General features: G+C 39.1%; 1 protein-coding gene across 1 annotated transcript; it reads right to left on the reverse strand.

Annotated features, from left to right (window-relative positions):
* Positions 1-4,047: 4,047 nt before the first annotated feature.
* On the reverse strand, positions 4,048-13,466 carry LOC105917482 (kelch-like protein 28). Its single transcript, XM_012852293.3, has 6 exons — positions 13,320-13,466; positions 12,321-12,581; positions 11,600-12,237; positions 8,247-8,690; positions 4,523-4,731; positions 4,048-4,406 (listed from the first exon to the last, which is right to left on the reverse strand). The coding sequence occupies exons 2-6, from the start codon at positions 12,579-12,581 to the stop codon at positions 4,243-4,245; spliced, it is 1,716 nt and encodes a 571-aa protein (XP_012707747.2). The 5' UTR covers positions 13,320-13,466; the 3' UTR covers positions 4,048-4,242.
* Positions 13,467-14,104: the final 638 nt, after the last annotated feature.

Here is a 14,104-nt window from a genome sequence, read left to right on the forward strand (position 1 = left end):
GACATCAGTTTCACAGGAGTTTTCTTCCTCTCAGACACAAATGTAAAGACTGGCAGCTGAATGCAGACTTTAGGTCGTTAAAAAGTCATCCATCTGCTTTCTTTGTACAAGCACTTTGGTGAGAGTGATGGCAGAAAACAGGGCGTTGGGAAAGCCTTAACAAAACAAAACAAAACAAAAAAAACTTATACATACTCCCTTCATTTTGCAGATTCACATTTGCAGATTTTCATCGCTTTTTCTTCCAGAATGCATTACAACAGCAGTCAGCATTTACCACAGGAAGAAACTAAACAAAACAAGCAAAACCGAGGTGTGGACATTGATGCTTGATGAATAATGGCAGCAGAACACGACTTCAACTGTACCGCAGTTAGGTGAACAGAAAACATAATATGCATTAGACAACAAAGAAACTGGGTAACAGAACAAATGGGCATGGGCCGGCTGCAAAGGTTGAAAAAAAATATTTTCCAAAAATAATATTTAGGTTTTACAGTCATTTTTATAGTGATTGGGGTACGGTAGTATGTTGATGCCCCTCCCCCACTTGTTGCTGCACATTGCTCGCTAGCTGGCTGAACTAATGCTTTACTTAAGAGAAAGACAAACACAGTGGTTTGTGAATATTTCCAGCTGTGGGGAAAAAAAATAGTTGTAGTGTGATAACTAAAAAAGTGCTGTTCAGATAATGCTGTTTAAAATGTCCAGTTGGCTAGATGTGAGGAGGGGCTACTATTACGCTTTAGCAGAACAGCAAAAAGAAGAAAAAGTCATGTTATTCAGAACAAAAAGCCCTTGAATACAACTATCAAATTTAGTGGCTGTTCATTTTTGCTGAAGTCAAAATCTAAAATGTAATAATATGACATTATAACTAACTATTTCAGCAGTAGCAGGAATAATTAGCCATAGATTTTAAAGAAAACCGCTCATATTTCAGCATGTCTGTTCTTTAAACACCATGAACCCCGGTGTCTTTACTCAAGGTTAGCATATCGGCCCATGCCCAAAAAAAAAAAAAGTACAAATTAATATATACATTGTTGCAGAATTACAAACTGGGTTGTTTACACATTTAAATTTAAAGGAAAGTAGTTATGTAGATGCAAACAATCATTAAGAAACTTATATAAATACATGTCACTAGTAACAATCTGACTTCTCGTCCAACAGAAAAATGCAGAGGAGACCAGAGCAAAGTGGCAAAGTAAGTCTGTAGTGTACCTCTGTGTGGCAACAGAAAACCTGTGTTAATTTGGCCTATACCAACCCTTGACCTAACTGAGCACATCTCATGTACGTGAAGGAAATGACGAGAGGCCAAAGGGCCCCTCAGACGGTCCGTTAACCCGGCTACAGCAAAATGAGATGCCTTGGCTTTTTGAACAGACGAACACAAAACATTTTCAGTCCCAGGAGGAAAACGAGTCTTATTGCATCATCTAAATGCCATTAGCTTGAAAAAAGAAAGAAAGAAAGAAAAAAAAAAAAGTAGAACTAAATGACGGGATGTGCCAAATATTTTGGTAAGTGCAATGCAGAGAGAGAGCTTGGTTAAAAGTTGTGCAAACACCAGCGCACACAAAGTGACTAGACTTTGTGATTTTAATAAAGATGAAGAGTGACTCAACAAGACGGCAGACACCCCCCCAATTAGAGGAACGCCCCACTGCTTAATGTGTTGCAGAGCGAGGGAGGGGGGGGGGGGGTAACTTGGCCTGAGTTGGCTTGCACAGCCTTTGGGTGCTTCATCTTTGAAAACCACATAACATGGAAGAACGCAGCACTAATGCATCAGTTGGAAGGACGCTTCCACTGTGGGACGAGAGGGAAACCGATCCTCCAGCTGAGGTTGGAAAATAGAAAATAGAAAAAAAAAATACAAGTACTGGCACCTTAAACGAGGCTGTGAAGTACCAACTAAAACCGGAGTTCCCCATCAAGACGCGGCCACATGAGGGGGATTACTGTAAGAAAGCATGATCATTTACTGCAGCTAAAAATTAAAGTAGAAAAAATCAGGAAAATCTCTATTGGATGAAAGTATATTTTTCTTTTTTATAATTCAAACGGTTAGATTCAATTACGTACAGTGTTGAGTTTAAGTGTTTCTGTTAATTTAACACCAAAAACACAGTTCCTCCAATGTGAATATCACATAAGGCCAATAAGAAAGCTTTTTTTTTTTTCCTCCAATAGCAGACACACAATCAGGGGAAAGGCCGCTGATTGGACAGTGGCCCAGGAGACTGTCACCGACATCCTCCATAAGAGGGAGTCACAAAAGGAGATTGCTAAAGACGCTGGCAGTTCTCCAACTGATACGTGCTAGAATGTTAATGGAAAGTTAGGTGGAAGGAAAAAGTGTGGTTTAAAAAAAAAGGGTCCACAGAGAACTGTACCAAAACATTTTTAGAGCATGATTTCCTATGCTGCTAGTTTTATGGAGATTTAGATTTAAGTTCCAGCAAGCGTTACCCTCCATCCAAATAAATGCATATACTGTACACTAAATGGATGCATTTGTGAAAAGCTGAAATTTATGTATAAAATGGTCAAGTTTAATAGTTCAAACCGTTCTAGGATCTAAGGAATAAGCTAAGTTATAACAAAAATTAAAAAGAAAAAAAAAAAACTTGAAATATATTATTCTGTATGTAATAAATCTATGATGTTTAAAATATATTTTTTGAATATATTCTACTTTTTAGAGATGCACCTGTGTAAAGAAAAAAAAAAGAAAAGTATTTCCCTTTTGTCTAAACGCATTTTATTGCCTGGTGAGGGGCTATTTAGGATCTCATGCATCTAAATGCCCATAAAGCAGATTGCTGGCATCAAATGTAATAATGACCCGGAGATTAAACATACGGCGACTAGAACATGTGCAGCAACCAAGACAAACGGCTAAATCCTGAATCCTAAATATAGCACCAGTTAATATTGTAGACAAATTTGGCCTAGATAAGTTTCAACCGTTCAAGTGCGCGACCTGACCTTTGAAATTGGTTGACTTTTGATGAAACGACAGAAGATGAAGCAGAAAAGAGTAACGGACAAACTAAATCCCAACCCCCCCACCCACCCCCCCTCCCCCATGTGAATCAAACCACACACATTCGCGCACGCATTAGTGACCCAGTGCAGATAAACATTTACAGGCAATGCACTAGAGGATATATTTATCTATATATTTCATTTATACTATTTACACAAGAGAAAGGCAGCCCTTTGAGGAAAATATAAAGTTTCTAACTTTGCTCTTTTTTTTTTTTTTACTTTTCTTCCTGTGAAGCACTGATTTGGATGCAGAACCCGTTGCCACACCGAGCTTGAGCATCAGTTCTACACGGGGACGTGTAACAAAAAAAAACTAAAAGAAAAAAAAACTAAAAATAGACCCATCTGACATGCACATACCCCCTTCAACCACGTTCACACTGCAAAAAGGGAACTAAAAGTAAGTAACATTTTCTAGAAATGTGTCTATTTTTCATTAATTTGAGCAGGTAAATTAGACTATTTGCCAGTGGGATTAGTAGTTCTACCCCTAAAATAAGATTATTAGATATTCTGCACTTGGAAAATGATGATAGAGATGTATTGTTCCTACTTTAAGTGCAAAAATCTTATTCCATAGGCAAATAATCTTATTTACCTGCACAAATCAAGAAAAAAATGCACTAATTTCAAGAAAAATTTACTTAATTTTAGTTCCCTTTTTGCAGTGCACACGAAGCCACAAGCAAACTGCAGTGTTCTACAACAACAACAAAAAATGTAACATAGTTGTGAAAGCAGCTGAAAGCTTTTCGCGTTAAACTTATTGACGTGTAAAACGGAGAACATGAAGGCCCGCTAATGTAAGAAACAAAATGTGAAACAATCAGGTGTTTCCTACAATCCTCTGGGGCGTGGCTCGGAGCTCTCCTAGTGGTCCGGCAGCACTCGTATCCGGGTGCCTGCGCCACACCCCTCCGTCCACACATCTTCCTCCCTTTGATGCACAATCTTTATGCTTTTACGTCCCTGCGGCCTCCGTCCACCCGAACCGGCAAGCTGTTCCGCGCACATCCGTCCACCCCAAGCAAGCGCTCGGGATGTTCTTTTAGGTGTGCATTACCTCCTGAAGAATGAATGTGAGGTGGTGGGGAAATAAAAACGGAGAGCAGATAAAAAAAAGGAAATGTTTTTTAGTCAGAAATTGTTTTACTGAGTCCTAGCTCGCTGGGCCATTGGTCAAAGGGCGGTCAGACCAAAATTGCAACGGCAGTACATCATGCCGCTGGAGTCCAACCAGCTGTCTGAGATGGGGTCGTAGCGCTGGACAGTGTTCAGGTAAGATGACCCGGAGTGGCCTCCTACTACATAGAGGTAGTTGTCCACCATGGCAGAACCAACACCTGCAAGACAAATTGCGCTTTTTTTTTAACGAGCAGAACTCACCAGTTTCTGAAAAACAAAAAAAAAACCATCGCAGCAAATTCCAGCTCCGCCAATGAAACGGTTTGTAACTTACCGGTACGGGGTTCGCTCATTGGCCGGCAGGCCGTCCACTGGTTCTGGTGTGGGTCGAACCTCTCGATGCTGGACAGGTGAGACACTCCGTTGTGGCCGCCCACCACGAAGATGAAGCCGAGCATGACACCCACGCCAAAGTTGATCCTCTTATCTGCCATGGGGGCTACCATTTCCCAGGCGTCCTTGCTGGGGTCGTACCTCTCCACGCTGCAAACCGGATGAAACGTAATAAGAAAACGCCAAAATATGGTCTGAATCAATTTATGGTCCAACTCTCTCCAAAACGATTGGGATTTCTAGCTTTTACATAGCATTTATCTTAAAAAAGATGACATCTATGGCAGCCACCACAATAAACAGTGAAGCTATTAAGAATGAGAACATTTTTAGCATTTACCTTCGCTAAACCTTAAAGCAATAGTTTTTCTGAGTTGCAAAAAATCTTAGCCCAGTCTTGAATAAATTGTAAAAAAAAACAAAAAACAAAAGGTCAAACTTCACATATGTAAAACCATATATTTAGAAAATTTAAAACAAAACTACTATTCCCTAGCTGTATTACCAGCCATTTACACAAATATGCATGTCACGTACTATTTTGTTTCTTTATTGTTCTTTATTAATATTTTACTCACTTATTTCCGAGCCCAGGAGATACCTTACTTCATTCAATCATTCATTCACTCACTCACACATACATACAGATATAGTGTAAGGTTTCTACTATGCTAATTGGTTCAAACTATACCTAGCATATTGAGACGATTGGCTCTACTGAATCAGACGGACCAAAGATCACTTCTAGGAGTTCCTCAAGGCTCCACTATTGTCCCCCTTTTTTCTCCCAAATACCAACATGCTACCTCTAGCTCAGATTGTAGAGTACTACATCATCTCTCGACATAAAAATGAGAACGACAACTTTATGTCCAGGGTTCATACACATTTTTATGAGTTTTGTTTTTCCTGTTTTTATGTTTTTATGAAGTGGTTATGTTTGACTCTCACTTCTTCACCAATCTGTAACCTGGTTTTCTATAAAAGCGTTGTCATTTTAATCCCATTTACTCCATCTCATACCTATATACCATTTCATAACCATGCAATCAACAGTTGCATATCAATTAATTTGTGATACGTAGTGGTATCATACCTAGACTAGGTCCAGGTCAATTAACCATTTCAACATTTTTTTTTAAGACAAAGCCATTTTGTACCCAAGCACCTAACCTTAGGAAAATTCTCCAAATTTTCTATTTTAAACTTCCATACTTATATTTCCACATTTTCCCAGTCAATCGTAACTATATTTTGGACATTTGAGTTGAAAACATTTATCTGGAGTTTAATAAGTGGTGAAACCACACAATGCTGAAGTTGGTTTCCAGTTTGGCAGTATGGCTAAAGGGTTATTTCACTGCTATTCTGGGCATCTAGAATAAATTTGATCAGGCCCTTTTCAAAGTCTATTTCACTCAGGCTTGTCAAATGTAGACTGGTTTACCCGACACTAAAGAAATATTCTTTAAAATGACAGTTTGTGACCTGTTATATCTTAATTTTATTTGTCAAATCTAAAAAAAAAAAAAATTTAAAACAATGGTTTAATGCTTTCAACCAGATCTTCTTCAGGGAACTCAACTAAATAAGAAAGATGATCAAGTTAAAAACAGCGAAAATACCAAAACTACTACAAAATCTCCAATCCCATTTAATTTTTATACCAATTTCTGACCATTTCTTATAACCTCATTTTCTTTGATTATAGTTCTGATCCCCATTTGCGACAGCAGATTTATAACATCGGACATTTTTGACCGTGTGATGGAGCGAACATAACTATGAACAACCGCCTGCTGAAGCTACAAATTACTCAAGTCACATAATCATAATCTTCTGACGGTGGACAAAGAGCAATTCAGAAAATCACTTTAAAAGTCCCTGGCCGTTAAAGAGCATCCTATGGCAGATAGCTCCTTCCTTTACCCCACAAAAGTTAGGAACAAAATAACCATTTACGGTGATTTTATGCTTTCTATACGTTTGTTAACGTATGAATTTAAACAATTAAGCCTTGAATGTTAGTGATGAAGCTTGCTCCAGTGAAAATAAAGAAGTCTTGCCAAGGATTGACTTAGCTTATTCCTATTACAATGAAACAAAATAAATTATTCTAGTTGTAGCTGTCGGAAAAGTTGGACAAAACTACTTTAGATCAGAAACACCCAAGGGTTTACTTTTTCTTATTATGAATAGAAATGATTAAGTACTATGAATTTACGTTTTCTGTATGTTTGTTAATGTATGAATAGAAACAATTAAGCTTCAGTGAATTAAGAAGTCCAGTTAAGGATTTACTTAGTTTATTCCTTTATTAATGTAACGTTTCTCTATCGCTATGTAATATTTCCCTCTGTAATTTTTTTCTGTTCATGTACAGCACTTTGAATCGCCTTGTTACCAAAAGTGCTTTATAAAGCTTCAAAAGTTTGAACTGGCAAATCTTACAATGATGAATTCATGACATACTGTACAGTTCTAGCACGAATATACTTTTCCTCCAGTGTAAAAAATAAGATAAGTGAATTCTTATGCAGCTAATTCAGCAGTTTACCGAAACAAGCCATTTTATATAGTTAATGTCCGCCTGAGGAGGGAGAAGTTAACTTCTCATGAGGCAACTGCGAGTCTGACAAAAGTCCTGATAAACAGTAGAAGGTCTGGGACTGTTTTGCAGCATAGTGAAAAGGACATGCAAACCACGAGGGGATGAAGAAAATGTCCCCAAAGGTTCTCTGTCCAAACACATTCTCCTGCAGGGTTTTGGGTGTCAAGGAAACGAGCAACTGGGATTCGGCTCAAGGGCGATCAACAACACGCATGCAGACACCCTCTCGATAAGACATCTCCGACACGTCTGTAACAATCTTCGCTGCGCTTATTAACAAGCTAGCGAGAGTTTTCTCAGCAACACTTGATATCCTTCACATAATTGCTAGCTCTATTTATAATCAGGCGAGATCGAGTAGAGATCAAAGATCAGACCACGACCAGTTCGGCGGCTCCAGTCACAAGTCAACTGGAGACGACACAGACAGATATTTAATCCTAATTTATTTATTTTTGTTCTTTTTTTGTTTGTTTTTCTTAGTTGACTAAAAGGGATCCTCTATAAAAATGTATGCTTATACCTCACAGGGTAAAACAATGAACGATATTAAGATTTTTACCTAGTGCAAAAAAAAAATAAAATAGAAAAAAATAGCAAACAATATCTCTCCAAATGCTGCAGGTTTGGGTTGACCCGTTTTTCAAAATGTGTTTGGAAATAAGTTAAATATAAAAAAAAAAAAACATGTTTATGAAAAATAAATTCATAATAAAAGATAATTCAGTTTAAAGACATTTAAAAAAATCAGTTCTGAAAAATGAATAGTCAATTTAAACAGAAGGTATGAAAATAAAATTTAAGTTGGAAGACAGATAGTTAAATAGTTCTGTTATAAAAAAAACACACACACAATTTAAATAAATAAAAATGGTAATAGCTAAACAGTTAAAATGTCAAAAAGGTTGAGAAACCAAAAAAAGTTTAAAATTGAGCAAAAATGTTAAAAAAAAAAAAAAATCTGCATATTCATAGGGCCTGATAAGACATGGGCTACAACAAGTTATTCAGATTTGTGTGGCACTCCATGTAAAAACTTTCCAAAACTCCTTACCTGTTCATGTGTGCAGGGCCATACCCTCCGATAGCATAGATCATGCCATCCAGCACCGCCGTGGCGAAGCAGCTTCGGGACTTGGTCATGGGCGCCACCGGCTGCCACTCCTTCAGCTTGGGCACATATTTCTCCACAGACTGCAGGTAGTACTGGCCGTCGTAGCCTCCCAGGGCGTACAGCTCTCCCGCCTGGACCACCACGCCGAGCGTGCTGCGACACTCGGCCATGCGCTCCACCGAGGACCACGTGTTGCTCTCGGGGTCCCAGGCCTCCACCGTGCTCTCGTGCCTGCGGTAGCTGATGCCCTGCCTCATGTGCGTGGCGATGCCTCCCACCACGTACACTTTGTGGTCCAGGACAGCCACGCCGAACTCGTAGCGGGGGACGCTGAGAGGGGCCAGTCCGATCCACGAGTCTGTCTGAGGGAAATACATCTCCGTGCTAAAAGAAGAAAAGATGAAAATCAATTAAAAAAAACTTCACAAATAAGACATTTGTAACAAAGACGCACCAATCATTCGCACTATCAACCAATTTTTCAACTTGATCGGCACTCTCCTGACGATTGGCATTTTTGGACAAATGCCTTTTGCACCATCATTTTTGCACATACAAACGGTTGAAATATTCTCCTGTACACTGTGAACGCACATTGTTTCTTTCTCCTGCACTGTTTACATTTTAATTGTTTACTTTTTAATCACTGCTGAACTTTATACTGTAATTTCGAAGCTGTATGCAACAAAATTTGGTTCTGTATGCACTCTGTACATACAAAATGACAAATAAAGTTGTCTAAGTCTACACTATGAAATTGCACACTGTCTATTTCCCCTGCATTGTTCACATTGTTTACATTTCAATTGTTTTCATAAATCACCGCTGCACCTTATCCTGTAATTTACTGTGATTTTTCAAGCTGTATGCAAATGAAATTTCGTCCTGTATGCACTCTGTGCATACAAAATGACAAATAAAGTTGTCTAAGTCTAAGATTGGCAGGTCACATTTTGAAAAATCTTTTTTTTTTTTCCCCCCCAATCATTAAATACTAAAAATTCCCTTTTGCTCATAAATGCATTGAGAAAGAGCATGTGCTTGAACACACTGCTTCGAGAAATCTAAGGACATCTCATCGCTGATTAAATGGGAATAATCTTGCAATCGACTAACTGCCTGTTGGATTCAAAACTACTACCTATATCAAAGAATCTCCAGCACATTTTTTTATGACTTTTAGTTCTGAGGGTTGGAAAATACTAATTTTAATAATACTTAATAAGTAAGTATTTAATAATACTCACCTGTACACTGTAAAATTGCACACTGTCTATTTCCGCTGCATTGTTTACATTTCAATTGTTTTCATAAATCACTGCTGCACCTTATCCTGTAATTTACTGTAAGTTACTGCAATTTACTGTGATTTTTCAAGCTGTATGCAAAAGAAATTTCGTTCTGCACGCACTCTGTGCATAGAAAATGACAAATAAAGTTGTCTAAGTCCAAGTCTAAGATATGCAGGTCACATTTTGAAAAATCTTTTTCTTTTCCCCCCCTAATCATTAAATACTAAAAATTCCCTTTTGCTCATAAATGCATTAAAAAAGAGCATGTGCTTGAACACACCGCTTTGAGAAATCTAAGGACATCTGATCGCTGATTAAATGGGAATAATCTTGCATTCGTCTCATTTCCTGTTGGATTCAAAACTTCTACCTCTATCAAAAAATGTCCAGCACATTTGTTTTATGACTTTTAGTTCTGAGGGTTGGAAAATACTAATTTTAATAATACTTAATAAGCAAGTATTATTTAATAATACTCACCTGTACACTGTGAAATTGCACACTGTCTATTTCCCCTGCATTGTTTACATTTCAATTGTTTACATAAATCACTGCTGCACCTTATCCTGTAATTTACTGTAATCATTAAATACTAAAAATCCCCTTTTGCTCATAAATGCATTGAGAAAGATCATGTGCTTGAACACACCATTTTGAGAAATCTAAGGACATCTGATCGCTGATTAAATGGGAATAATCTTGCAATCATCTCATTTCCTGTTGGATTCAAAACTACTACCTATATCAAAGAATCTCCAGCACATTTTTTTTATGACTTTTAGTTCTGAGGGTTGGAAAATACTAATTTTAATAATACTTAATAAGTAAGTATTTAATAATACTCACCTGTACACTGTAAAATTGCACACTGTCTATTTCCCCTGCATTGTTTACATTGTTTACATTTCAATTGTTTTCATAAATCACTGCTGCACCTTATCCTGTAATTTACTGTCATTTACTGCAATTTACTGTGATTTTTCAAGCTGTATGCAAACAAAATTTCGTTCTGCACGCACTCTGTGCATACAAAATGACAAATAAAGTTGTCTAAGTCCAAGTCTAAGATTGGCAGGTCACATTTTGAAAAATCTTTTTCTTTTCCCCCCTAATCATTAAATACTAAAAATTCCCTTTTGCTCATAAATGCATTAAAAAAAGAGCATGTGCTTGAACACACCGCTTCGAGAAATCTAAGGACATCTGATCGCTGATTAAATGGGAATAATCTTACATTCGTCTCATTTTCTGTTGGATTCAAAACTTCTACCTCTATCAAAAAATGTCCAGCACATTTGTTTTATGACTTTTAGTTCTGAGGGTTGGAAAATACTAATTTTAATAATACTTAATAAGTAAGTATTATTTAATAATACTCACCTGTACACTGTGAAATTGCACACTGTCTATTTCTCCTGCATTGTTTACATTTCAATTGTTTACATAAATCACTGCTGCACCCTATCCTGTAATTTACTGTAATCATTAAATACTAAAAATCCCCTTTTGCTCATAAATGCATTGAGAAAGAGCACACCATTTTGAGAAATCTAAGACATCTGATCGCTGATTAAATGGGAATAATCTTGCATTCGTCTCATTTCCTGTTGGATTCAAAACTACTACCTCTATCAAAAAATGTCCAGCACATTTTTTTCTGACTTTTTAGTTCTGAGGGTTGGAAAATACTAATTTTAATAATACTTAATAAGTAAGTATTATTTAATAATACTCACCTGTACACTGTAAAATTGCACACTGTCTATTTCCCCTGCATTGTTTACATTTCAATTGTTTTCATAAATCACTGCTGCACCTTATCCTGTAATTTACTGTAATTTGCTGCAATTTACTGTGATTTTTCAAGCTGTATGCAAACGAAATTTCGTTCTGCACGCACTCTGTGAATACAAAATGACAAATAAAGTTGTCTAAGTCTAAAAAAACATTAGACTCTGTCAATACCGGACTCCTCCTGATCGGCGCGAAATGCTTGATTACCTTTCTAATGTGGCGAAGAGCCCAGCCTTGCCTCCAACTGCGAGCAGCACCTTGGGGGCACACCTGGGCCTCGCCGACAACACGGTCTGGTAAGAAAGTCTGTGCTCGGGCATGAAATGATACTTCAGCGCCTCGTTGAGCAGGTGTTTGCAGGCGTGGTCGTCCCGTATGAGGTGGTTGGCTTCGTAGAGGCGCGTGAGGAACTTGACGCTGAGGAGCGGGAGGCGGACGCAGTGCAGCAGCTGGGCGAGGTGCTGCTGTCTCTCCGTCACGTCGTATTTGATCCACGACTCCAAGGCGTAGAACACCGCCTCCTCCGTGTCCACCTTCAGACAGTCGTTGGACACGATCTCGTCCAGCTCCGCTCGCGTCAGTTCGAAAAACTCCTCCGTCTGGCAGACCTCTTCGAAGTTCTCACAGATGAACTTGGTGGCAGCCAGGCACAGGTCGTGGCAGCCGTATGTCTCTGCGAAGCGGGAGATCCCGATACAGTTCCCGGCGTCCAGCTGGCTCTCTAAGAAGGAGCAGCACTCCTTAAGCACGAGCTTAACCTGGAGTAAATTGGCCGCCGGCAGCAAGGATTCCACCGTTTCCTGGGATATAAACACCGTCCCCGTGTATGCGTACTCCACGATGGCCTGGAAGAAGAGGAAAAAGGCGTCGGGTGAGACAACACGGCCGTGGGTTAGTGCAGGGACTGTGTGCTGGGCGCTGGGCGTACCTGCAGGGCAGCCTCGTCGATGCACTGGAACTCCACCTCGGAGGTCTCCTTTTCCGAGAGGTTACCTGTAAACATGGCCTTGAAGTAAGGGCTGATGCTGGCCAGCACAACTTTGTGGGCATGGATCTTGGCGTCGCCCACGCGGAGCACGATGTCACACAGCTCGTGGTCCTGCCGCAGCAGCTGGAGGCCCTGCAGCAGCTGCTCCGAGTGAGGCCGCGTGAGACTTGCAAACACATAGGACTGGTCCTGCTGGTCCATCTGGAAACATGAACCCAGAAATCACTGCAGTGCTCGGGACGGGGCGATGGCTGAGGACTCTGTGAGCCACTTTAAGCTTGAGAGAATAAGGGGGAAAAAATAAAACCTATATCTGTTTGTCTAAGCAGCATAGCAGCTGTTTTCCCCGAGCCAAAGCAAAGAAGCATCATCCTCTAAATCCAATGCTAACACTGTTCTAAGACACCCAAAAATGTGCTACCTGGAACAAGTTGGCGCAGGTAAATCCAGATCACCAGCTGTCAAAGGTGCGCATCTAAGCTGCAGGACAGACTGCAGAATGCAAATGTCATAATTGTGGCCCGTCCTTGTGTTTTGTTTTTGTTTTGTTTTGTTTTTCTTAAACGGGTGAACCCACTTAATCAACCCTCGCTAGCAGCCTATTAGCAGCAGAGAGGCAAACACAGCCAGCCCGGTGAAATCAGACCAGCAGATCGCTTCATCAGAACTGATTTCTTGATCCACACCGACCACAGTCTCGTCGGTAGGCTTTGGTCTGAGCAAAGATCCGAGTGCGGATGCATTTTCAGCATCTTTGCTTTGCACGTTAGCCGCTAAAAAAAATAAATAAACACGGATTTATGTGCTGGCTGCATCATTGATTGGTACATAAATATACAGTAACATGGCTGACAAATACAAAACGCGACGTTACGGCTGGCTTTAAGGGGGGGACGGGACTATATATGCGTATTTGTTGTTAAAAGAGGAAAACCAAACCTGTATTCTGTGGTGCGCGCAGATAGCGGCCAAATATGCGGCGGCGACGGCAGACCACAGGAAGGCTAACAAGAAAGCAACCGACTGCCAACCAACCTAGCCACAAAGCTAAAGACGGGCTCTTAGTGACGCGCTACCAGCACGGAACACCCACTTCCGGCGCCTTTCACAATAAAACCAAAGTGGGATTCGTTCTGAATAAAATTCAAAACAAAATCGTTTGGTTTTATTCTGAAATGCTTACGGTGCTTAATAACTTTAAAAAAAGCATTTACAATTTGTTGTTATCGCTGCAACTGCTGCTGTTTGTAAATTCTCCACATAGGAACTGATGATAAAACATAACAATTGCTTGTTTTGCAAAGCATTAAAGTATTTCTCTATTCATAGTAACATCCACCTGTATATTATATTCGGTACAACTCTATAGTAATATCCACCTGTATATTATATTCTGTACATATCCAGCTGTAAGTTTAGTTCACAATACTAGTTATCTATATATACATATCTGTACATATCTGTAAAACTCTATTTATAGTAATATCCACCTGTATATTATATTCGGTACATATCCAGTTGTAAATTTAGTTCACAATACTAGTTATCTATATATACATATCTGTACATATCTGTAAAACTCTATTTATAGTAATATCCACCTGTATATTATATTCTGTACATATCCAGTTGTAAATTTAGTTCACAATACTAGTTATCTATATATACATATCTGTACATATCTGTAAAACTCTATTTATAGTAATACCTGTATATTATATTCG

The sequence above is a fragment of the Fundulus heteroclitus genome, chromosome 19 (genome assembly GCF_011125445.2).
Source record: "Fundulus heteroclitus isolate FHET01 chromosome 19, MU-UCD_Fhet_4.1, whole genome shotgun sequence".
NCBI classification, from domain to species: domain Eukaryota; kingdom Metazoa; phylum Chordata; class Actinopteri; order Cyprinodontiformes; family Fundulidae; genus Fundulus; species Fundulus heteroclitus.